General features: G+C 31.8%; 1 protein-coding gene and 1 long non-coding RNA gene across 2 annotated transcripts; one reads left to right on the top strand and one right to left on the bottom strand.

Moving 5' to 3' along the window:
* Window positions 1-379: 379 nt before the first annotated feature.
* LOC11425442 (uncharacterized) lies at window positions 380-4688 on the top strand. Its single transcript, XR_003011666.2, has 4 exons — window positions 380-532; window positions 639-708; window positions 1430-1741; window positions 4166-4688. It is a non-coding gene; the product is annotated as an uncharacterized lncRNA (long non-coding RNA).
* A 916-nt stretch (window positions 4689-5604) lies between these two features.
* Window positions 5605-8975, bottom strand: LOC11441754 (protein CHLOROPLAST IMPORT APPARATUS 2). The gene is made up of 3 exons (XM_003610006.4): window positions 7355-8975; window positions 6428-6592; window positions 5605-5861 (listed from the first exon to the last, which is right to left on the bottom strand). Exons 1-3 carry the CDS (start codon window positions 8321-8323, stop codon window positions 5814-5816), a joined length of 1182 nt encoding a protein of 393 aa, XP_003610054.2. The 5' UTR covers window positions 8324-8975; the 3' UTR covers window positions 5605-5813.
* Between the last annotated feature and the right edge of the window lie 17579 nt (window positions 8976-26554).

Raw genomic sequence — 26554 nt, 5'->3', positions numbered from 1 at the left:
TAAAATAAAAAAAAAAATCAGATTTTTTTCAAAAAAAAAAAAAAAAATCAGATTTTTTTCAAAAAGAAAAAAAAAATATAGTCAATTACCCCCCTATGACGTGACATGACTTTTTTGACCATGTGTCAGTGCCACGTGGCAGTTAACGGCCACATCAGCATGTTGGATGGAGGAAATTAACGGAGGGGGGTAATTGACAGACGCTTGACAATTTCAAGAGGGTTTTTGACATTTTACAAAATTCAGAGGGGTTTTTGACGAAAGTTACAATTTCAAAGGGTAATTGACTATTTACTCATTGTTTTAATGGTTACATGCATGTTACAGCGTGGAATCTAGTCCAACCTGTAGTCGAATATTTAATATTTACAAAGGAGTCTCAAGACTAATTTTTATACGAGTAAAAATGGACTCTCACTCTCGCCTCTGAGATATAGGGTTTTGAGCTACAAAAGTTTGGGTAGTCGGCCGTTCGTTTCTTCCTTCCACCGTCAAACCTCGCTGCCATGATCTCTGTTCAATTCAACTACAGGTAAATCAATATCCCCACTTGTTCGTCGGATCTGATTCCACATCCCACTTTTCTATCTTCTTTTAATCTCTCGTCTAACTTTCACATCTGCCATCTTCACTTCCAGGGAATATCTCCAATCTGTTGAACATTCATTATCCACCGTAATTTCCTTGATTAATGTGTATCTCTCAAAAGTAAGAATTTTTATCACACTTTTTTTTTTTTTTTTATTCAGGGAAATGCTAAAGAGTGTCTTTGGGCATTTGTTAAGATGATAAAAATAGAAACATTGTATTGAGAAATTGTGAAAAGTGAAAATTTTAACTTTTTAAAAGTCAAAACATGCTTGAACTCAATGTAAATATACTACATTTGGTTTCCTTAACCATTGCACCGGTTAGCAGGACCCTTTTTTTTTATTGTTTGATTAGTCATATGTTCAGTTTGTGCAGTCTTACTCTATATGTACTTTTACTTCATTTCTAACTCTTGTTACGGTAGCTATTTAATTTCGAGACAATGAAAAAATAAAAATAAAAGAGGAACAAACTTATTAATTGTGTGTCCAATGAATTTCTTATGCGCTTTGGGTTCATATTCTTTATGTTGTTGTTGTTGTTGTTAGTTATCGAGGTAGTATATAGTTAAAGAGTTGTGTTATTTGAACAACCATTTGATTGACAACTTATTTGAACAACCATTTGATTGACAACTCATTTGACAACCATGGATTTACAAAGAAAATGTAGATATTGACACGAAAATCAAAGCAATAGAGAGATAAAATAAAAACATAATGTGATTATGAGAGATAAAGTTGTCACAAAAATTGTCATGAAATGGTTGTACAAATATCATTTTCTCTAGTTAAAAAGGAACTAATGTGTTTGTTGTGCTGCTGTTGTGCACTTACAGAACTTTCTCCAACCTCACCACTTGACCTCTCCAACCTCACCACTTGACCTGTTGTGCCCCTCAACCAAGTTAACATTTCCAGAACCTTCTCCAAACTCATAACTTGACTTGTTTCCACCAGAATTTTGAGCAACATTTTCCTCTTGGACAGGGTTTTCGTCCATTGGAATTTCTCTGCAAGAATCATTATCATTCACATTCAAATGTTCACCACCACCCACAGGCAGCAAATCAGTATCAGAAGAATCAACGAACACCTGGACCCAGCAGAGTGAGGAACACATTGACGTTGGAAGAGTGAAGTGAAGCTTGGTAACAATTCCATTTGCGTTTTTTTTTATGACAGCTTTTATCTCCTTGAGTTCAATAATTGTCCCCTTAATGCACCCTTTTATATATAGTATACCATATTTCTTTCATGCTTACCTGTCTTTGCAATCAAATGGGGAAATTTCTTGGAAGTTCAATTTTATTGTCACATTTGATTAGTTTCTTTATCCCTCTTTTGCTTATTTGATTATTTTTTAATCCAGATTAGAAGGGTTTTGATGTTTAAGTTTATTTGTTTTTCAAACTTATTACAATCTTTATGTTTGAATGGTCCTTTTGTTCCAGTATGTTTTTGTAACTTTAGCCTTTAATTTCAACCTGCATATTTATTGATAGTTTTTTAATTATCATGTCAAAACACAAAAGTATGCCTGACTCCTTAGATTTAATTAATCTCCATGGTATTCCTATTGCAACAATATATGATCTTTCTTGTTGTGTGTATGCATGAAATTTTCCTTCTCTCCATCTCTGATTTCATCTGTGAGCAAAAAGTATGTGGCCTTGATATGAGAAAAGTTTTTGGACCACCAATGCCTTTTGATTTCCATATGTTTTATTATTTTACCTTGGTTCTTAGTGCATAGGCTCCCCTAGCAAATATACTCGAAGGAGTGTTTCTTCTTCCAATTCATATGTTTATATTTTCCACTGACGACTAAAAGTTCCCAACATTTGTTTTTCTTCTGTTTCCACTATTATGACAAAGAAATTCACCAAGTCCATGTAACTAACACAATACAACCAAAGTATGGATATTTAATTAAATTAAATTCACTAAAATGATAGATTTTGTCTCACCTCTTACTCCAATTCTTGTGTTTTTCGTTCATGATGAATCGATTAAAATATTGAAACTTTTCTTCATTCATAGCTCTATACTATATACCTTTTGATATGTTTAGAGTTATGAAGTCCTGTCATTTTCATTACTCCCTTTCCTCCTCAATATGAGACGAGGCCTCACAATTTCTATCTTTTATCATATTCGCATTTGCAGTGTCAATAATTAGAGAAGTGATGCGCACCACTTGTGAGTGCTAACTTCTACCATATTTAACCGATGTCAATTCGTTTGGTCCTATGCTATGCTTCCTTTAGCTATAATAACAAATTTTTATTTTATTCATTTTATGGCACATGCACATTCCTTCCTATGCCTCTAAAGTACACACCTCACTCTTGCTCCCTCTCAACCTTGTTAATTGATTTTAATTTATGGTAGCTACTAGTGAAATTGCATGTGTATGTGATAATAAAATTGGTATATGCAAGCATGTTAATGTTCCATGCAGCAGCTTGCTGACTATAGTGACAGTTAGATTGTGTGAGAAATGTGAATTTGTTGTTGTTGAGCAGTCCAGTGGGGATGGTTATTTGTACTTTTAAGGATTTTTATAATTATCTCTTTAGTGTAGCTAACATATGTCTAGTGAGGATGATAAATATTTTGATGCCTAACATGCTGCAATTAATACTACTCATACTGCCTATAATGTAAGTCTGTATTACTTTACATCATGATTCATGACAATAGATTTCTGGATGTTAGAAACTTGGAGATTTGCATTAGCAATTAGGTAGCATATATAAACTATGGAAATTGGAAATAGGGTATTTGTTCTTTCTGATATGCTTGCTGTTTTTGAACTTTAATGAACTTTGTTTCCATAAGGATAGTAGCACTTTGGTGTTGAAGATGACATCTATGGTTTGTTCTAGCATATTCTTGATCCTTATTTAATATTAATCTGGTTCATCCAGTTGTAAGTTGTACTTTGGGGCCGGTGTTCTATCATCCACCTTGAGAAAAGGTCTATTAGGATATATTGTTCTAGCATTCATACTTTTTTAGATTGCCAACATTCATAATCTCGAAAACCCGCACTGCATTTCTTTCTTGTGATCCTAATTGCTGTAAACGTGTACTGGTTTGTTGCCTGAGCAGTTAACTCATCTTGTAGTGATGCATTGCGTCATGCATACATGATACTTGCGTTGCCGATTTTTTTTTTCTTGGTGATTGGGATTATTGTTGTGGACTTGATTTTTCAATGATGAATAATTATTCCCTTATTGCTTTTGCGAGTCGCTTTTTGATATGATACTTGTATTATTCTGGTTAAGGAAGTAATTGGTTTGTTAGATTATATATATGATGAATTTCAGGTGCTTGGAAATTACATATTTTTATGATACTTGCTGCTGGACTCAATATTGTTGTCATTAAGGAAAAATAAATCATCCAATCTGTTGAGTAGGGAAGCAATATATAGTAACTTTTACTATTCTGTAATAAAAAACTAACCGAATTTTTATCATGTTTTTGTTACATTAGGCATTGGATAAAACAATATACTCATTCTTTTCTAATTTTCATTACTTTTCTAATATTCATTATGACAGGACATCTCATGGTTACCCTAAGAAGGGTGGGAACTGTCAGCTCAGCTCCAGTCGGATTTCAATTGGGCGAAGAGGGTCATTCCAATTTTTTCCAACAATTATGTGGTCCATCATAAACCACATTTTGTTGCAAAACTATTTGGATATAACAATGTCACATGGAGTGCAGTATAGAACAAAGGATAATCGGGGAGCATATTTCCATGGATATCGCAATGTGTACAAAAAGGAGCTATAGCAAATGTCTTGACGATTGTGTCATTCAAGAATTGTAATCTCAATTAAGAGCAAGTGGTTCCCGAGAAACTCAAATGTCTCTAACTCGACATAAAGTTTAGACCATGTTTATCTACAAAGTTCGGATTCGCATCAATTTTCATTTTACAATTATATTTACATGTGGTTTCCTTGATTATGTTACCGTCTTGACAAAAGTAGAGATCACTTATTTTATGTATTTAAGATTAACTTTTTTGTTATGCAATAGAACTTGGTTGAATGTTATTCATTATTACAAGAGAAATGATATGTGTACAACTATTTTCTAAGAACTTTTTGACAACTTTCTCTCTTATACTCACATCATGCTCTTATTCTCTCTTTCTTTTTCTCTCCATTGTTTTTGACCAATGAAAAGAGAGAGAAAAAAAAAAGTTGTCACATAAGTTATCTCATTTGATTGTTCAAATAATATTACTCTTATTTTAAATGGTGAAGTTTGGTGTTGTATTTTTGTATATTTTTAGTTTTGATCAGACAAACTCAAAATATGACGTGAATGGGTACTAGATGCATAATTAGCCAGGTGGTTATCAATGTTTAGTTATCAATAGTAGGAGAAGAGTTGATCCTATCATATTAGTGTTTCAAACTCGTATTAAAGGATCCTATTATTGATCTTCCTAAAAATAATGCTTTACGAACTTTCTTTATTAGTGAGTAGTTCTTTATTTTCTTTTATGTCTCATTTTTTTGTTTGTTGATTAGCCTTGTAACAAACAAACAAAAACACTCTACTAACTACACTTAATTTAAAATATGTAGTAAAAAAGTTATGACATTTGTACAACTTGTGACAACTTATAAGATAACTATTTTTATCTTTTTTTATTGGATAAAAACAATAGAGAAAGAGAAAGAAAATAAAAACACAACAAAGATATTTGAAATAGAATTGTCCCAAAATGGTTATATAAATATCATATATTGCTTAATCGACTACTAAAAAATCAAAGCAACGATGGAAAGCAGTTTGCCAACTAGGTTCGGTTTCCTTTTCCTTTTATTTTATCAATTATCATCAATTGCATTTACCCTTATGGAAATCGAAAATTAATCTTCTTTTTGTCAAATTTATGAAGTAATCAAAGTTGGGCTGAGAATGCCATTAATAGCATTTACATTATTATTTTATATAAAAAAAAAAAAAAAAACATTTCTTTAGTATTAAAAATATATCAAGGAAAAAAAAATCTTTAGTACCAAGGTGATACATTCGACTTCAACAACATTTATCTATCTATACCAGCCACATTGGGAGGAAGTATAAAGGTGAAGAACCTCTCCCGGATGGCCATAACGCAAAGAAATTCAAAGTGTAATAGAAATTCAAACATGTGCTCTACTGCTACTACAAACTACTGTACTATCATTTGTGTGCATTTGAGCTAGCATTCAGCCTCCTAACAAATTGCCCCTGCCATATCACAAACTATTGAGTTAATTGTGACAAACATGATGAACCTGCTCAAATCGCTTTCACCTTCGCTTGTAATAAGAAGTAATTACGTGTTATTTTCAGTTTGGCGTGAAAATCACAAACTCTTTTTTCATAGTTCTGCAGTTGAGACTAGTTACTAATCGAGTTACGGAGACAAAGTTCATGATGTAGTATATCATAAGAATGTAGACAAAAACATTATTTTTTGAATTGAAAAAGAATCTCAAGAGATAGCCAAAACAAGACAAGCGTTAGGCTTGTTGATGAATTATTTATTATTCTTTTCAAAAAAACATAAAGAAAACCTAAACATTGGTGCAGACTGCAGTAGAGCTAAACGAATTGAAAAATTGAAATAGATAGATCCTCAAAAGTTGGACAAAAAGTGACCAACGCAACAACCACAAAGGGGGTCCACTCTCCATAAACAAAAAAGAAACTATGGTGACGATGCTCATTATCCAATTATCATAAACTAGATAGATTTCCTCTCTTTTCTAATCAAATTTCTTCTAGTGTCTTCTTCAACTGATTGATCATACCTTCATTCTTGGCCGTCGATCTGCATTGACCTTTCTAACTTGATATCTGATTTTCTTAGAGATGAGGCGTGTACGACGCTTTTCTTTGTAACGCATCACGCTGGCTTCTCTTACACCACTTCCTCCTCCATTCTCCCATAACAAATCTATTTGTGACAACCGTGCCTGTCTCCCACAATATCAATTAATTATTCATACCTTCACACACTATCTATTAAATAAATGTGTCACGACTATGATATTATTTATTTATTTCAAATAATGCCACAACGTCACCTAAATTATAACATACTTATGCTACTAGAAACTAGAAAGTGAGAAAAAATATCACATCACCCATACCTTTGACCCAAGACAAAATCTTAACATAACATACATGTAGTCCTATTGAATGAAAATACACAAAGATAGTATGTAGCATAATTTTATTACAACATTTTGGTTCATAAAAAGTGAGACTGAAAACTATAGAATATGAGACCACAAATATCTTTTTACTTTAACCTTTTTATTGGATAACAACATAACATATTGTAAGAGAATGTTTCTATTTTTTTTAAATAGAAAAAGGAAATTGTCTTGAAAAGTAAAGTAAAAAATGAATGGGGCATGACATGCATGAAATACTTTACTATTTTAGTTTCAAAAGGTGTTATTCCCATATTCCACGTGATTAAAATCTCACCTAGGTAGTCTTATAAAAAAACTAGAGGGATTATCTATATATATTTTCAAAACAGAGAAAAATGGAGTAATGTTTTGTCTAATATATGTTGTTCAATTGACATATGAGGGATTAAGGTACTGAAAATGTCGGAAAACATAGCATTGAAATCGGTAATAGTAACTCGTTAATTAAGGTTTAAACAAGTACTACAAAAACAAAAAACAGGTGTTGAATTTTGATTGGGTAGATGAGAAACATACATTGACATCGTTTCCCGAAGCATCGGAGACAGGGCTGTCATCGGCGAATGGCGTTCCTCGGTCAGACCAAGCTTTCCGAACGCCGTCGTAATTCAATTTCAACAACAATCCACTTTTCAACTTTGGCGATTCCATTTCTTTCAATTCTGCATTCAGTCTCTCCACTGCAACAACCTTCTTCTTTTTCTTCTTCTCCGTCACCGCCGCCGCCGTCGTCTTACCACCGACACTGCATATTTTGGGCGAAATTTTAAGCATATCAACCGCCGGAAAATTCCACCAATTCCCTTCATCAACATGGCGAAGAGCTCTCACTCCACCTCTCTGTAATCCTAACCGGAAATCGAATTTCCCGCCAAAACCAATCCATGGATGAGAAGAAGAGACATTAGATTCATTCTCCTCAATTCTACCTCCCATGATGCTATCAATTCCTTCTTCAATTTCCTCGTCGAGTATCGATTCCGCATCAAAATCATCATCATCATCATTCAATTCAAGACAATTGACCATTGAACTAATCTCTCCGGGACTCTGACATGGTTTCACCGGTTTAGGCTCCGATGGAAAATCGGGCTTGCCGTGAAGTAAAAAAGACGATGACGTGTCCAATACTCTGAAAGGTAAAAGAAGTTCAGAAGAGTCGAATTCATAAGCTTTTTCCAATTTGGTGGATTTATTATTGTTATGGTTTGGGTTTGTTTTGAGATTTGGATTGGAGAAGAGGTTTGGGTATGCGGTGTTAAGGAGTGTTGCAGCTTCGTTGTAGGTTTGATTGGGTCGTTTTCTTGGGGTTCTGGGTTTAGTGGTGTAGATTGCAAGTGGTGAATTGCTTGATTCGGAGATTGTTGAAGAAGGTGAAGAAGATGTTTGTGATGTTCGACTCCATGAACATGGTGGTGATGATTTAACTATATCTAAATCCAAACCGATGGTTCTTCCTCCTGTTCCACTAAAACAAGAAGACATTTTTGGCAAGTGGTTGCAAGTAATAAACAGTGACAAAGGAGAAGTGAAATTCAAAAAGGAATTAAGAATTGCATATTGAGGATGGGAAGAAAAAGTACAAGCTAAACCCTAAACCCAAAAAGGTAGAAGGAACAAAAGTTTAGTTTTAAAAAAAGAGATAGACAAATGAAGAAAAAGCCAAAGGGGTTTAGTTTAGAATATAGAGAAAGAACAAAGAACCTGAAATTGATTGGTTTTTAAAAAAAAAAAAAAAAAAAAAAAAAGTTTGAAAATTCTGCAATTCCGGAATTTATATGAATTAAGGGAAAAGTGAGTTAAAACAGGAACAGGGCATTGCAAAGTGGCAGAGAGTAAAGAAAGGAAATTGGAGTTGCCCGAGGAGAAAGGAAAGTACAGTGAAGAAAGGAGGGTGGCCAATGAATTGAAGGATAAGAGTGTTAATTATAAGAAGAGTTATAAGTGAGATGGAGAGAGAGAGAGAGATAGAAGGGTCACGGGAGAAGGAAGATAAAAGGAAAAGGTCCGTTGAGAGAGTGTGTAGATATAGGCAAGACTGACATATAGAGAGAGAGTGAAGAAGAATAAGCACACCACCGACTCTAGAGAGAGAGACACAGTAACATACACTTGCAGAGTGGAGGTCTCACCTTACCTTAGTAAGATACAGATGAGAACGGAGGAAGAGACAGTGCTCAGTTTCTTTCTTGTTCCTATTGTGGGACCACTACCATTCACCTCCTCAGTATCTTTTTTACTATCTCTTCAATTATTCTACCTTGTTTATTTACTATAATGTCCTTCCTTTCTGCTTTTTTCTTTCTTAATACTTTACTTTAGCTCACTCATTTTATGTTCATAAATGAATGAATAATACGATTACATGTGTAAGTTTTAAATGGTAGTACTTCCGATTTTCTTTAAAAATACATTAGTTTAGGACTTCTAGAAGAATTAATATTTAGGGGAATTCAAATTGAACAAATATTAAAAATAATTGACCAGTCATATATATTTTTTCAAAATAAAAAAACTTTTAAATATGCAATTTATGAGAGGTTATTTAGTAGGGGTACTATATTAATTTAGTAAAAATTGAAAAACTGGGGACACTCTTTTTGTTATAAAATACTTTTTTTACTTATCTTGAACAAGTAAACATTAATACTTTTTTTTTTTATTAATAATATACGGAATCTTTTAAAAAATATATATTATTTTTAATGTATTAACTAGTTTTTCTACAATATCAATTTATTTATGTTTTATTAAAGTGATTAATTTGTTCGCAAGCTCTAACTCAATTGATAAAAATATCGTAATTTATAGATCGGATATCTAAATCGAGGTTTGAATCGCTCCCACCATTTGTTTGTATCAGTTTTTATGATTTTTACGATTTTGTCTATCTAAAAAAAACTTAGTTAGTTTTTTTATTTTTTATTTTATTGTAAGCATCGTAACGAAATGCCTATAGGTTCATTTAAATATTTTAAAAATAAGTAAATTTAAAAAAAAATTGAAATTTCGATTGAAAAACAATTTAAGTGGAAGGTATTTTCGTCAAACTATTTAAAAAGTCAAATTGAAAAATTTCATATTAATTTTCTGTTGGGTCTGATTGTAAAATAAGCTCCCCTCAAAAAAAAAATGTAAAATAAGTTTTGCTTAGGTTAAACTCAGAAAATTATTTTGAAATGAAAGCAAAGTAGGGTTGCTTTTGCAAAATAAAGCCAACTCAAACTTGAACCCAAATGCACAATATTGAATTCAATTTGTATCACTAATCATGTAAATAAAATAATGAACTGCAATTCTAATCACATAAAAGGGATGTTTTGAGGTTCTTGAAGTTGGGCAGTTTAGTAATTGAGCAATTAAAATCTTAAAAGTATGGCAATCCCGACCTAGAGGATAATTTCATACCATACCCAATACTGCAAAAAAAAAGCTTCTTTAGGATATATGGAAAAGGCTCTTATCTGATGACGAGGCAAGATTTGATTGGATGTTATAGATTTTCATGGCTTGCGTGGTATGACATAGTGGCTCACCAGTTATCACGTGTATCAATGAAAGAGGTGAACTCTTGGACGTGTTATGTGATCAATGATTCCGACCTTTTTGTTCTCTTTCGCAATTTATCTGTGGCATCTTAACGATATACGTTGCCATTCTTATGTTCAATGACTCCTTATTAGCAATTCAAAATCTTTTCTTTTCAACTTCCATGTCAATATTAAAACGCACACACTTGCTAATATACCCATAATCCATATGTATCTTCAGTTTTGTTCTCTAGTAAAATCATAAATTATGACGTTTTTGGAGATATATATTTGGAGACACGATCGATATTTTTTTACTACACAATTTTGTATGGCAAAGGACGAGAAAAGATAATTTTAATGCAAAAATATACTAATATAATGCGTACATGAAATGATATGTCATTTGTAATAATAACAACAACAAAAAAAAGTGATTTGAGGTGACTAGATCGGCGACCTAAGAGACAAATGAGTGATTGAAGATGGTGGTTACTGCACATAGGAGTGACCTGCAAACATTACAATGGTTAAGTCAGTGATAAAATGCGAGTCTTAAGTTTTAAGTTTAGAGAAGATGTACTTGAGTCATGAGTTGGTCTTTTAGGATGAAAGCCTTAATTGGACATGTTCTTTGGAGACAAATATTGACATATCATTATAAGATATTCATCACACGATCTTAATTGGCTCTCTGAACTCGCTTGGGTGTGCCTTTTAGGGCGAGCCCAATGTATGGTTTTATAGTGTACGGTGATCGGTTTTTTTGTTGGATTGGACTAGGCCTAGTCCAGAACCGTACATAATGTATAATTATTTTTATATTTTCTTTATAAATACATTTGTATATGTCTTTAGTATATTGTCATCGTTATCCAGGCAAGAGCTAAGTGGGACAAGTGAATCATGGTGGATCATAGTTATTTACGGTTAGTATTACATGATCGATATTTTAAGACAATTTACTTAGACTTTTTTTCTTTCTTTTTTTAAGAAAAAGTAACACATTGCATTTCTTCCTCAAACCACCCACCCCAACCCGCTCCAACCCCTCCCCTAACACCACATAAATTCTTCCACCAAATAACCGCCTTAATAACTCTTCCCTATTATGACCTCCCGCAATCTCGTATTTAGAAACCAACATGACCTTCCTTGATCAACACACAACCTCGAACACCATTTTTCTATCAACCGCACATCGAGGCTAGATCAACCACACAAATAAGAGAGAGACACCACATTCTTACCCCAAAACCTTAAGGCAATGGGTTTATGGATCCTCTTACTTATAAGGTGTTCAACCTTTACTATTTTATCCGATGTGGGACATATAACTCACACTTGCACACAACAACACTCCCCTCAAGTGTGAGTCCACGGGGACCACGCACATCGAGGCTAGATCAACCGCACAAGCAAGAGAGACACCACACTCTTACCCCAAAACCTTAAGGCAATGGGTTTATCGATCATCTTACTTATAAGGTGTTCAACCTTTACTATTTTATCCGATGTGGGACATATAACTCACACTTGCACACAACAGCACCTGTAGGCATTTTGGTGCTCATCAAATCACTACTAGTAGGCATTTTGGTGCTCATCAAACGAACAACGCCTAAGATTGGCTACCACACAATTAACAACATGTTTTGTTTGAATTTAAACCATTAATATTTTTTATATATTAAGATTGAAGAATGCTAACCAATTCATATTAATCCTCACATCGCATTATCATTTGCTCTTTTCACTCCGCTCTCTTCAATCCTCACACTACGATAAAAGAGTTCATTTTTGAGTTAGATTCTAAGGGGGTGATTGATGTCGTCAATACTTAATTTTATTTGAAGGAGTTAATACTTACTTTTTTTTTTTAGATAAAGAGTTAATACTTACTTACACTCTGTTTGGTATCAGAGAAATAGGGGGGAGAGAGATTGCCAAGAGAGAAATTGGAGGGAGATACCCAACTTCTCTTGTTTGGTACGCCAAGAAATAGAGAAGAGAGATAGAATTATGGTGGGCCCCACCACTTTTGCTTTTCTTCTCTAGGGTGCGAAGAAATCTGAAAAATGCTAAGAGAAAAGCTCAATTTCCACTAATACCCTCGGACCCACTTCTCAGTTTTCTAAAAAATTTATTCTTAACCGAATTTTGTTCTTGGTAGTTCATATGTTAATATAGCTTTTAATAAGTTCATTATTTTTTAAATAAAATAAATTACCTAATGCAGTTTGAATAATTTAATTAATTTGACTATATTTTCAATTCTCAAATCAAATAATTACTTGAAATTGATGGGTTTAAATTTAAACTATATATATTAAAAAAAAAAAGTGAGTTTCATGGGTTTATAATAAAAGGATATTTTAGGACTTTCAATAATCATCAACACTTCTATCTTTTCTATCTCTCTTCTCTTTCCATTAAACCAAACAATACCTCAAATCTACTCTATTTCTCTTATCTTTCTCTCTTACTATACTCTCTCTTCCTTATTTCTCTCTTCTCTATTTCTTCTCCGAATCAAACACACCCTTAATGACCATACAAATTTGAGAACTCGTATTTTTGGTGGTAGTCATCAAATTATATTTCTTATAAAAAGATTTAGTGAAGTTTTTTTTTGAGATCGACAAATATGGATACTTGATCATTTTCAGTTAGGGTGACTACACGCTGAATTGTTTACCAAAGTCAACATCTAGAAAATTGAACTTGAGACATTAAGAGGAGTATTCTTCAAAATCTCATTAAGTCAATCTAAGTTGGTTCCTTTTTAGATTATATTCCATCAAAGTTAGTTCAATCAAAACATTTAAATTTAAAAATATGTTCAAAAATTTGGCAGGAATTCATTTTACTATTTTTTTTTTTAAGTAAGGAATTCATTTTGCTTATCAAGATGGCAAACTGGCTTTTCAATTCTCATTAGAAAAGATGTCTACGATTTTGTGTACGACACCTTGAACATAATTATTTACTGTTGATCGGAAAAAATCATTTTGAAAAATCAGCTTAACAAATGTTTTTTTTAAGGAACCTTATGTAATTTTTTATTTTTAAAATAACCTTATATAAATGTTTTATTTAAATAACCTTATGTAAATGTTTTTTTTTGGGTACAAACCTTATATAAATGTTGACAAGTACTAATAATAAATGTTGCACTTTTTGTTTGTGTCTGAGAGCCCGATTAGTCGAATGTCCTTTTCTAGTAAGATATTTTAACGAAATATCCGACTGCACATTCCCACTTGAAATTTGAAACTTTAAAAGATAAATTTGGTAGTAACAACAGACAACGGAAAAAACATTATTTACAAGAAAATTATTTATCTTATGGTCCCTTTTTTTTTTGGTCAAATTTTATGGTCCCTTTTGTCCAACTATAGTCTATATAGGTTTCGTATTTTTCAAAAAATTATCACAGTTTAATTTTTAATATAATATTATGTTTAATTCACCGTTTTGATTTTTGGCTAAAAAAGGTGTCTATGTTTTCGTGAATGTACTTGTTTCTTCATAAAAAAGGTGAATTAATTTGTTTAAAAGACGTGTAAGGTAAAATTAATTAAATCCAAATAAAGAAAGTTAATTGAATTTGGCTGTACGTACCTTATCATTACAGGTGAGTGACATGGGCTCCCCACAACCATTGGATTTGGATAAACTATCCTGGCAGAGAGGGTAGTATTATGTTATGTAAGGTTGAAATTTCATCAAAACATGTGACTCTGTGTTATGGTAGTAGCAAGGTTAGGCATCGATTATTTGAGCTTTATGTTTTCTGTTTTTATTTTTTAGGTAATTATTTAGGCTTCATTTTTTTTAAACAATTATTTAGGCTTCATGTCATCAAAATGTTATCTTCATGATGTTATGTGAGTTTTTTAACGAGTGGATTGTAGCAAGCCACGGTTTGATATATTGAACCTGTATTATTTGAGTGAATGGGATTATCTTTACAATATTTTTTTTTGACTAAAGACAAATTTATTTATGTTTTGGAATTAGAGGATTTTTTTAGGGAAAAACAGTTAAGATAAGTTGGATTTCAAATGCTAGAATGATGAGAGCAGAAAGAAGTCAAGCTCATGTTCTTTAGAATTACTTGACGAATTCGTTGATACCTCTACAATCCAGTATACAAGATTCTTATGTTATTATAAATTTTAGGTTTAATATATGTTTTGGTCCCTTAATTTATTTTTGGATTTTATTTTGGTCCCCTGACTATAAAGTGTCTCAATTAGGTCCCTTATGTCATTTGTCGTTACCTCTTTTGGTCATATCCGTTACATTTTAACTGTTTGATCTATTTTTCAAATACAAACCGTTGGATCATGTAGGTTTATTGTAGCCTACGGTGAATGATTAACATTTGATTTTTTTAAGCCAAAAATATATAAAAAATTCATATTTTTTATAAAATACGAAGAAAAAAATATTCCAGATTTTTTTTCAGAACATTTATAAAATCATTTTCAAAATTAAAAAATTTATTTTTTTACAAAATATTTAAAGGTCAGATTTTTTTTAATTTTTTCCTACAAAAATCTGGAAAATATTTTAATTTTTAAAAATCTGATAAAATATATAAAAAATTCAGATTTTAAAATTAGAAAAAAATTATTTTTTTACGAAATTTCAAAAAAAGGTCATGTTTTTTTAATTTTTTTCTACAAAATTCTGGAAAATAAATTATGAAAAATCTTTTTCAAAATTCAGGAATAATTTTTTTATAAATTTTTCAAAATTAAAATATTTTCCAGAATTTTGTAGAAAAAATTAAAAAAAATATGACCTTTTTTATAATCTTTTTAAATTAAAATATTTTCCAGAATTTTGTAGAAAAAAGTTAAAAAAACTGACCTTTTTTTGAAATTTCGTAAAAAATTAAAAAAATTTCAAATTTTTAAATCTTGGAAAAGATTTTACAAAAATTCTGGAATATATATATTTTTTTCTAATTTTAAAATCTGAATTTTTTATATATTTTTCCAGATTTTTAAAAATTAAAATATTTTGTAGGAAAAAATTTAAAAAACCTTTTTTTTTGAAAAAAAAATCTGTCCTTTTTTAAAAATTTCGTAAAAAAATTAATTTTTTAAATTTTGAAAATGATTTTATAAAAAATCTGGAATATTTTTTTCTTCATATTTTATAAAAAAATACGAATTTTTTTATATATTTTTGGCTTCAAAAAATTCAGTTGTTAATCATTCACCGTAGGCTACAATAAATCTACATGATCCAACGGTTTCTATTTGAAAAATAGATCAAAGATTTAAAATGTAACGGATAGGACCAAAAGAGGTAACGGCAAAAGACATAAAGGACCAAATTGAGACACTTTATAGTTAGGGGACCAAAATAAAAATCCGAAAATAAGTTAAGGGAGCAAAGCATGTATTAAGCCTAAATTTTAAATTTAAGTTAATAGATTAGTTTAAGTTAATATGAATAGTTGGTAAAGTATATTACATAATATATGCGGTGTTAGAATTCAAACCTTAAATATTTCATTTATATTTATATTCATTTTAATAGTGAATTTCTAGACATTGTACTACTTGAGCCAAAAATATTTAAAAAAAACCAAGTCAATTGAATTAATATTGTTAAGTATGAAATTATTACCAAATTAAAGATACTCACATTGTTAGGACTAAATTTTTTACGCATGGTTGATTAAAAACTGAACTCTGCTAGTATACAAATCCAAATTTGTAATCTAGCAAATTGTCTCCTCTCCATCCAATCTTATAAAAGATGTAACTTAACCAATTGTGGAATGACATAGATGGTTGGATCTCATGTTCACGCCAATTGTGATTTAAGTTCAAATTTAAATAAATTTTTAACGCATTTTAGACATTAGAGTTTGACTCAAATACCGTATTCCAAATATATTCTATTTAGTTTTCAAGTTTATTTTAATTATTACCATCTACTTTTTTTAAAAAAAAAAAAAAGCTAAACTAACCCCCTTAAATTGGCATCAGAGAGAATCAAATCTAAAACCTTGAGGAGAAGCACACCCCCGGGTTCCTAGCCAATACCCCCTTTAATTATTACTATCTACTTAGATCCCAAACACACTGAAATTGTATATAATTTTTATAATATCAAAATTTTGTGTTCAGATATCAACTTTGTTTGAATTTCTCCAAAAAAAAAAAGGTATACATATATTTCATTATATTTTTCGCTGTTATTTTCTCCAACCTTTAGATATATACGGTTGTGTTTCTCCTTATCTAATCTAAATTTTGTACATAAATTGTACCCAAAAAAAAATTATTGATAAAAAAAAGGTAAAATTTCAGTCATATTATCCCTTGAAATCAGTTGTCAAATGTATATTGAGTATTAGTAGTAGCAGCTGCTTGTGCAACAAGGAAAAACAAATTAGTACAGTAGTATAAAATGAGCCATCTTTTGTATACTAAACATACCCAATTAAGTAAGAAAAATCTTTATTAGTACATTGAAGATTAAAATGACCTTATAAGGTTTAATTACATATATGGATCACCAAAAGGATCCATATTTTGTAGCACGGTGTGTCACTATCTAATGCAGCAAGCTAGTTGATCAACAAACCATATAGTTACGAAAAATAGCACATATTGGGGACCATATATTCCATCATTCATACGCATGGACAGACTTGAGTGTTCCTATTTGCCATATGAACACATCTCAAAGTTTATCTCTCCTTCTGTCTCTTTTTGTATTCATCTTCCCACTGTCTTAAGTTCATTGGGTTTTCCTCCTAGCGGTTGCTGTAATTTATAAGGAAAAAAAGGTTTTTACTGTTAAGGTCCAAACATCAACTGGCTACTATGTAATACAAATGGTGCCGTTAGGGGTAGCCTTGACATTGCTTCTCGTGGCGGTATTTTTTTAGATTATGATGACGCTGCTTTGGGTTGTTTTGGCTTCCTATTGCCATTCCTTTTGCGCACAACACTGAACTAATTGAGGATATGACAACTATTGAAATATCTTTCTCTAAAGTGGGGTTAGCCTAAGGGAGTTGCCACTAAAGTAAGGGTTTTAAGCCCTCAAAGTTTTTAAGTCTCATATTAGGTCCCCTAATCATTTTCATTTTAAATATATTTTTGTAAGTCAAATTCTTTAAATATTTTTTGCGCCTAGATCGATTACTAGTTAAATGGAGAGGCAGACTTTTAGTTCATGTTGCAAGTTTGATGTTAAAGGTAGCTACTTTATTGATTTTTAAATATTTTAATTTGTTTTTAAAAAGTTCATGCACTGATGGGGTCGGGTCTAATAGAAGGATTAGACTTTTACAACCTGATAAATCAATATTTGAATATTGATTGAGAGTGATATTTATATTTAGTGTCTGACATGCCTCAAATAATATTATTGATTTATTGTTCTTAATTTTTATATTACTATGTCAATACACTTAAAATGCATCAATTTGAAAATTCGCTTTAGAGCTACAAATACATTGGGTCGGTCCTGCTCTAAAGAATAAAGAAAATTGTGGCTTGAGTGTAATTCTCAATTAGTGATTTCTTCTTACAAGTCTCCTCATATTGTTTCTCATATTTATAGAGAAGGTAATCATCGTGCATATAAGCTTGTTTATCATGCTTTTAGCTTACATAATTTCTCTCAGTGGAGTATTGTTCTTGTCTTTATTATGGATGGCTTCTTTCATAATAGAAATGATCTTGCATTTTATCATTTTAAATAAGTATTTGGTTGTTGTATTCGGAACAACGGTGGAGAATTTGTACTTGCATTCAAAGCCGGAAGAATGAGCCAAGGGAAGAAGAGGTTGCGACGTTACTTGAGTTTTGAGGCAATTCAAGTGGTGTGTAACAGAGGTGTTGATCATGTTATCTTTGAAAGCGACTCTAAAGTTATGATCGAGACTATTCTCTCTAAGACATGTTTGTGTCTTAAAATTTAGTGTCTTGATCTCTAATATTAAGAGTATTTTATTGTTGCATTTTAACTTTGAGGTTAAGTTTGCTTGACAACAAACGAATATGATTGTTCACATCCAACATACGATTAACATGATTTCAAAAGGAAAAAAAAAAAGGTATTGATATGTTCTGTGAACCACCCTCCCATCAGGTAGGATTACTATAGGTACTCGAGAGAAATTAGAATAAGTGGTTTAGGGGATCAAATCTTGCACCCATTATGTAATGGAAGCTAATTATCCTCCTAGATGTTAGTAAGGTGACAATTTCCCACCCCGATTAAAATCTTGTACCCATTTGTTCCAATGTATGTATCCATTGAAATTTTATTTTCTCCCGTTTTGTATGTATGGTGCGACCATGATTGTTTGATCATAGCTTATGCGTGGTCCCACAAATTGGATGGTAATTGAAAACAACCCTTGACATGGGGGAGGATCGATTAAGCCACTAACTTGATAAGAACATCTTAGCCTGCTGAAGAGATAAATTTATCCTTTCAACCTTTAAGCTTCTTTCAGACTTGATCTTTAACAAAATCACGAATTTGCTGCTTTGATCTATCTATTTGAATTGTGTCTAAAAAATCCTTAAAATGGATCCATATATTTGCAAGAACACTTTGGATAAAAAAAAATCTCAAATTTGCCAAGATTTACAAGCGGATTCTGTAATTTTCTTTAATGGTAATCAAAGATTAATTATATCAACCTAATTTATGTTTTTCCATTGAAAAGATTTGCAATGAAAAAATTGTGTGGTTTGTTAGAACCAAATTGATTCAGATATAATATCTTACTATTGATTATACTAGTGTGTAAATCCGTGTCGGGCACAGGGAAAATTTATGTTAAAATGTTTAATATTTTAAAATAAAATATTAATATTTGAAACAGAAAAATATGAAGAATAAAATAAAAAATAGATTTATGATATAAATAGTTTAAGTAATTGCTACGTATCTGTTTTAGCCTTTGTAACCCGAAAAAAAAATATTGCTACTTATCTGCATATCAATCAAAACAGTTATATGTTACAAAAAAAAACACATTCAACAGTTTTATCTCACAAACTCATCCATTCATATGAAGGTTTTTTTTTTTTTTTTTTTTTATCACACGGTTGAAATTCTCATAATTCTTAATGAGTAAAAGTATGACCCCTAAAGAGAAGTAAGTGAAACAGTAAAGGTATTAAATAGTAAACAATAAGTGACAAAGAAATTACAGATTGTTGAAAATTTCATTGTAGACAACGTTTTGTAGTGTCAGCACATAGATTTCCTTCATCATCCAAAATAAGGATCTTCAAACCTTTTCTTGTCCTTGCCCTTGAAATAGCCACATAGAACTGGCCATGAGTGAATACCGGTCGTTGTAAATATAGACCAACTTGAGAAAGTGATTGACCTTGGCTCTTATTTATGGTCATTGCAAAACACAACGACAATGGAAATTGTCGTCTCTGAAACTTAAATGGAAAGCCTGGATCAGATGGAATCAAATTCACCCTTGGTATGAAAATCTTATCACCAATGCTTTTTCCCGTAATGACAATTACACTGACAATATTTGGACAAATTCATTTATCAACAACCTTGTTCCATTACATAGCCCATTGGCTTGATCTATATTCCTCAAAAACATGACTGAAACACCAATCTTCAACCTCAATCGATGATTTGGAATTCCTGAACATTTCATGTCATTCAAAAATTCAGGGGTGAACCAATATGCCTATACAGCACTATTTTCATAAGAAAGGACTGTTGAGTCAGAACTTAAGTATTCATGTTCCTCACCTGGAATTAACGATAGAACAAAATTATTAACAACATCTACAGAATCATGAGTTGGAGCAAGTATTGCCCTCTCTTCTAAGTATTGCAAATCGCTCATGTTCTGTAAAAGCAACGGATATGTTAACTCAACTAAAGATAATAGAGGATTTTGCGAGTCAGTAACCAATAAGTTTTCAGGGACATGAAGAGAGCTCTCTCCATATTCATTTGACTCTTGTTTATCGTTTCCAATATCAAGCATCCAATCTGCAATTTCTTTCACGTCATTAACATCTTCGTTGGGTCCTGGAGCAGTCAGCCGCATGTTTTGGGACAAAGTCAAAACTTTACAGTATTTCCACAGTTCATATGAGTTTATCGAAGCTGACACTATGTCATGCCTATCACCCTTTCTAACAACAGGTAATATTTTTCTAAAATCACCTCCAAAAACAACCACTTTCCTGCCAAATGGTTTATATAGGTTAGACTCATCAACAGTCCTCAATATATCCCTTAAAGTACGGTCTACAGCTTCAACACAATATCTATTTAACCATTGGAGCTTCGTCCCATATAATAAGCTTTGCATTCAGGATGAGTTTAGCCTTATCACTTTGTTGAAGGATTCCACACGTAGATGTTTCGGTCGTAACAAAAGGAATACCAAACGCAGAATGGGCTGTCTTTCCTCCAGGCAACAATAAAACCGCAATCCCACTTGAAGCAACATTCAAAACAATTAAACCTTTGGATCTGAGAGCAGCTGACAAAGTTCTCCAGATAAATGTTTTTCATGTGCCTCCATACCCATATAAGAAATAAAATCCCTCTGAAGTTAAGGTTGACATCAATGAGAGGTGGATTGCAGCTAACTCATCCATGTTATAGTTCAATTCATCTGCCAAGAACCTATGTTTGAATTGTTCCATTTCTGCATTTGTTGGTTGTGGCATGGACTCATAACTCTTTAGAGATTTACCATTCATGTATAGCAACTTGTCAAACTCAATTAAACAAAGATTTTTCAGATCGTTATCATTAATCTGAATACCTGCAACAGAGAGAATGAATGATTGTAAACATATATAGTCAATATGTGGATATACTAAGGACAACACAATTTCAACACACAAAAATTCCAAAATATATAATTGAATACCTGTGTTGTTTAACCTCCTCCTTACGTCGTACAAAATACCATCACACAAAAGTTTCCATGTTGCTTCCCAAATGACAAAAGGATTTGTCATTGAATCCATGAACAATAATCTTACAAGCAATGCCCTCAACTGCCTGCCAGAGCCCAAATGATTTGCCTCAGTAATACCATTCACGAATTCGTTGTCATTCTTGAGCAATCCCAGTGCAGAACATGCTTCCCTAAGCTCCCGTGTTTTGTGCCATTCACTGTCTTAAGATCGTCGTAACTCATGCATCCTTTTTGCATAGTCAACATAAGTCTCAAAAAGTAAACATTACCACTTCCTGGGGAAAATAAGTAACCTTTCAATGGAGTTTCCATTTTTCTAGGCTGCCAAATTCTGCTACTTTTGATATAAACAAACCTTGTTGGGTATTCAACATAAGTCAACTCCCTTCCAGCTGGATATTTTTTGTTTGCCTCAAACCAAGCAAGAAACATTGTGTCAACCTCTTCGTTATTGGATACAACAGACTGAAGTGTAGTATTTTCGGGAAATGTTATAGACTGTTCATTTTCAAGGTGAAATGAAAGCCTTATAATAGGAGGCCAGCTCTGATGGATGTCATACTCAAAAGTCCTCCACACAGCCTCACATGGCGCCAAATACTTACACTCATAGTACTGTTTGATTTAATCCAAGATCTGACCAGATTCAATTCGATTTGAAATCTCAATTGTGGCTCTGTCAGGCCCTTTATTAACATATTTAAACAAATATTTGATTGAGTTTCCCTTATTATAGTACTCAACATTCACATGTGCTTGATATATCATTAGTAAATGCGGATTGTAGGAAACTACATACCTATTGTCCAAAGTTCTTCCTTTTTTCAAAACAGACAAACCAGTATCTCGGTGCATGTACTTTGGATAACCTTCATCATCGACTATAGTTGAACGACGGTAATCCTTTGGAAAAAACTCTGAGCACTTTCAATCCTTCATGCACGTGGCATGTCCACATGGACCATGGATCATGAACCTTGAAACAGCATTTGCAAGTTTTGGATATAAATTGTGATCGGGCAGTTCTGCTGAAATGAACTTATCAATGTCGGCACCTGTTTTCAATGCATTTGATGCTTCAAGCTACAACAATATGTGTTTGTGTGGGAATCCCTGTAACACCCCATTTTCCCAACTTAAAAATTTCAGAAACATTTATCAGAGTAACAACAGATAACAGGATATCACACTTCTTAAAAATCATAAAACAGATAATTAACTAATTATCCTTCAACATAAATCATCAGCGTAATAGCAGCGGAATTAATCCAACATCATAAAAAGTCTTTAAGACAATACGTAAAGGAATAGAAACATGCAATCAAAGACCCCATCCCGTTACGTATCAGAGCAACCTAAGACTCAGTGAGGAAAGGCCACTCACGACGGCAAACACAACAACCTACTCTGGACCACCTGCAAGTTACTCATACGAAGAGCAACATTTCCAAGCAGAAGGGGTGAGATTTCACAAAACAATAATATTAAGCATATAATTCAACAATTATATTTAACAACATAAAGACATCTTATTATTCATCATAGATAATAATATATCATAAATCACTTCGTTAACAATTCATATAAGTAATCACAACTTCACATCTTATCATCATCGACTCAACAAATGCAACTATGCAACTTAGACCTCTTATATGCATGTGGTACCAATACAGGGCATCAAGCCCCCAACAATGAAATGTTAATGCATGGACTCGACCTCTTAAACATCTTAATTCGACAACCTCTTATATAATCCAATAATTTGGAACATCATCATCTTCATCAACTTAGACCGACTCATGCAGCTTAGTTAAATAACAACAGCAACATAGGCAGTATACAAAAACAGCATGACATAATAATATCAATTGCAAGTCAACATCATCTTAAATAATTTACAGCAAGTCAACATCAACAATAATCATCTAATACAACCATTACAACTTCATATCAACATCTTTCACAATATATAAATATTCTCACATTAATCATCAAAGTAAATCATATATTCTCCAAAGGCATATGAACATTTCACATAACCAACAACAGCAACATAGCCAACACTTAAACACCTCAAGGTATAACAACATCAAATAATAATCAACATCTTAAAACATCATATATACATATAACACTTCATCAATCATGGACAATATCGTATTCACAACATATACATACGTATATTAATTCATCAATCATAAACAACATCATACTCATAAACATATACATTCATATAACACATCATCAATCATGAACAATATCGTATTCACAAACATATACATACATATACTAATTCATCAATCATATTCAATTATTCACTGTGACCTACGTGCAGTAATTTGACCATAACTCAAGTTCTATAAATCCTTTTGAAGTCAAACCAACGGCATTAGAAAGCTAGCATCCATACCTACAACTTTCGTGTTTACACCTAAGACCAATTATGTACCAATCAATACCAGTTTTCATTTCAAATTCGGACAAAGTTGTGCTGAAATTCATAAACATTCACTGTGACCTACGTGCAGTAATTTGACCATAACTCAAGTTCTATAAATCGTTTTGACGTCAGACCAACAGAATTAGAAAGCTAACATCCATACCTACAACTTTCGTGTTTACACCTAAGACCAATTTTGTACCAATCAATACCAGTTTTCATTTCAAATTCGGGGCAGAGATGAAAAGAAAAATCAGAAAAAGCAACCTATATTATTCAACTTCACTTTCATTCAAAATCATCACTCTTAACCCTAATTCTCAAATTCTCAAAAACTAAACCTACAACATGTTAAATACAATTTTCAGAATCATAGACTCAAGATTATTGAATGTTAATCCCACCCTTACCTTAAGAAATCGATTGCAAGGTTCTCTTCTCGTTCCTCCTCTCTAGGTTTTCTCCCTTTTTCTTCAAAAACTGGTTGTACGTGAAAAATTATTCTGACTTCTCGCTTTTCTCTTTTTATAACCTTAACCTACCTATTTTCTCTTAACTCCACTTATTCTCTTAAACTCTTATAAATTCCCAAATCAGCCCCCAAAGTCTCAATATTCTATTTTAATATATATATATATATATATATATATATATATATATATATATATAGAGAGAGAGAGAGAGAGAGAGAGTGAGTTAGGATCCGTTGACACCAAATTACATCCGTTTATTTTTTTAATCCAAAGATCCGTCATTGTTTGTTAAATTTACTTCCGTGGGCTTTCTTCCCTTGATTCCTCCCTTCCCTTGTTGGAAAAACTCGTTTCTGCTTCCCTTGTTTAACGCATCTAACTGAAAGTATGTGTGTTGTCGTACTCTTAGATCTCAATTACTCAATCACCTCTACACATATCTAGCTAATCTAATTCTTTATTTTTTTCTCAATATTGGGATTTGATATCAATTCAATTTGAAGGGTTTTCCATTCTACCAAAACTATAAAATTCATTTTGTTGATATCCAATCTTTTGAAACGATAAAACCCTAGGATTATTTTAATTCATATTCAATCATTTTTTTTTAAGGAAATTCATATTCAATCATGGTTAAACACCTAAAATTAAAAGCAAACTCATCTAACAATCTCCTACTTTCACCATTATCCTCTCCAATTGTGATTTTATCATAAGCTTGGCATAAATTTCCTTCATATGCTGCAATAGATACGAGGAGTTAAATAAGAGGGAAAGGAGATTCAAACAAGAATAATAATATTCATAGGAGTGGGGGAAGAGAAAAACAATTTTCCTAGAAGAGAATAACTAGTATCAATACACCATGTTTTCAGTTTGAGTTTTTCAATCACTAAAAGCAATAATAATTGTGTGTGAGTGAGAGAAATGATACACAAGAAAAAAAAAACACGGGTTAATTATAGGCCTTTGAATTAAAAGAACTGACGGATGTGATTTGGTGTCAACGAATCCGTTGACACCTGGTGTCAACGGATCTTAACTCATTTATCTATATTTATCAAGGTTGCAACTTAATCTTTCACAACATTTTTTTAATTAGAGACATATACCATCGAGTTTCAGAAGAGGGGACTGTAACGCCCTCTTTGAATTATTTGTTTTATTTGATTATTTTATTGAGTTTAGAGTCTTTTTGAATAATTTATTTGATTTACGATGATGTATGTTATTTTTGTGTTATAGGTTGGTGTTTTAGTAGCATATTATATTATAATATATATTATTTGGTGTAGAGATATTATGTTATTTGTTAGTATAATATATATGTTATTTGATGTAGAAATATATTATATTATATTATATTATATTATCTAGTGTAGAAATATATTTGTTATAGAAATATATTTGTCCCTAATTATAAGACCCTTTTGCTAAAATCACGGGAATTAAGAAAGCGGATATTTGTATTAAAGTTGTTTGTAATCACTATTGTTTTTACAATTTTATCCTTAAGAGAGAGAATTAGTTTATGTTTTCCATATGCTACTTATTGCTGATTGAAGAAAAAGATGTATAATAAATAGGGGCATGTAGGTAAAGAAATAATTAATGTAGTTGGAAATAACAAAGGGATCTTATAAAAAGGGACAAAAAAATTTCTCAAAAGGGTCTTATAATTAGAGACGGAGGGAGTATTATTTATAGATATATTTTGACGATAACAAAGTAAAAGAACAATTTGTCTACTAACTGTTTATTTAAGTGAAAGATTTAGTTAGTAACTAGTATATTAATGACTATATATTTTAAGGTAGCATGGATTAAGAGCAATTTAGGAGTAATAATATAAGTGATGTTCAGTTGAGTAATCACAAAAGATTATGATAAACTAACGAACAAGTAATCATGTTTACTACTAGAGTGTTTCTTAATCTATAAGTGAAAGTATGATTGACCAAAGAAATAACATTCTTAATTAATTCGTCATATATACATGATGATTTAGTTAAAAATCATCTGGTCCTTGAAAGCAAGACGCATTGCTCAAAACTAAGTGAAGCTTGACGTATAAATCATTGTTCAAAACAATTCATATTGATTGAAGCAGCGGAATGCTACTTCATCAAATAAATGTTGGTGGCATTTCACATGGGAAAGGTGAATCCTTTTCCATCATGGGAAAGTTTTTTTTTACCATTAGATTAGAGATGAACATAGATTTTATGATGGTCAATCTACACTATATATTTTTCCCTCATCATCTTCATCAATTTACTCTTAAAAAACTCAGAA

The sequence above is a fragment of the Medicago truncatula genome, chromosome 4, assembly GCF_003473485.1.
Source record: "Medicago truncatula cultivar Jemalong A17 chromosome 4, MtrunA17r5.0-ANR, whole genome shotgun sequence".
NCBI classification, from domain to species: domain Eukaryota; kingdom Viridiplantae; phylum Streptophyta; class Magnoliopsida; order Fabales; family Fabaceae; genus Medicago; species Medicago truncatula.
This window is presented reverse-complemented; position numbering and strand designations above follow the sequence as displayed.

Coding starts and splice junctions, on each gene's coding strand:
- LOC11441754 (XM_003610006.4), bottom strand. CDS start 8,323: ATGTCTTCTTGTTTTAGTGGAACAGGAGGAAGAACCATCGGTTTGGAT. Junction 6,593..7,354: donor CTTCGGGAAACGATGTCAAT/GTATGTTTCTCA, acceptor TGTGGGAGACAG/GCACGGTTGTCACAAATAGA. Junction 5,862..6,427: donor ATCGACGGCCAAGAATGAAG/GTATGATCAATC, acceptor GTGATATGGCAG/GGGCAATTTGTTAGGAGGCT.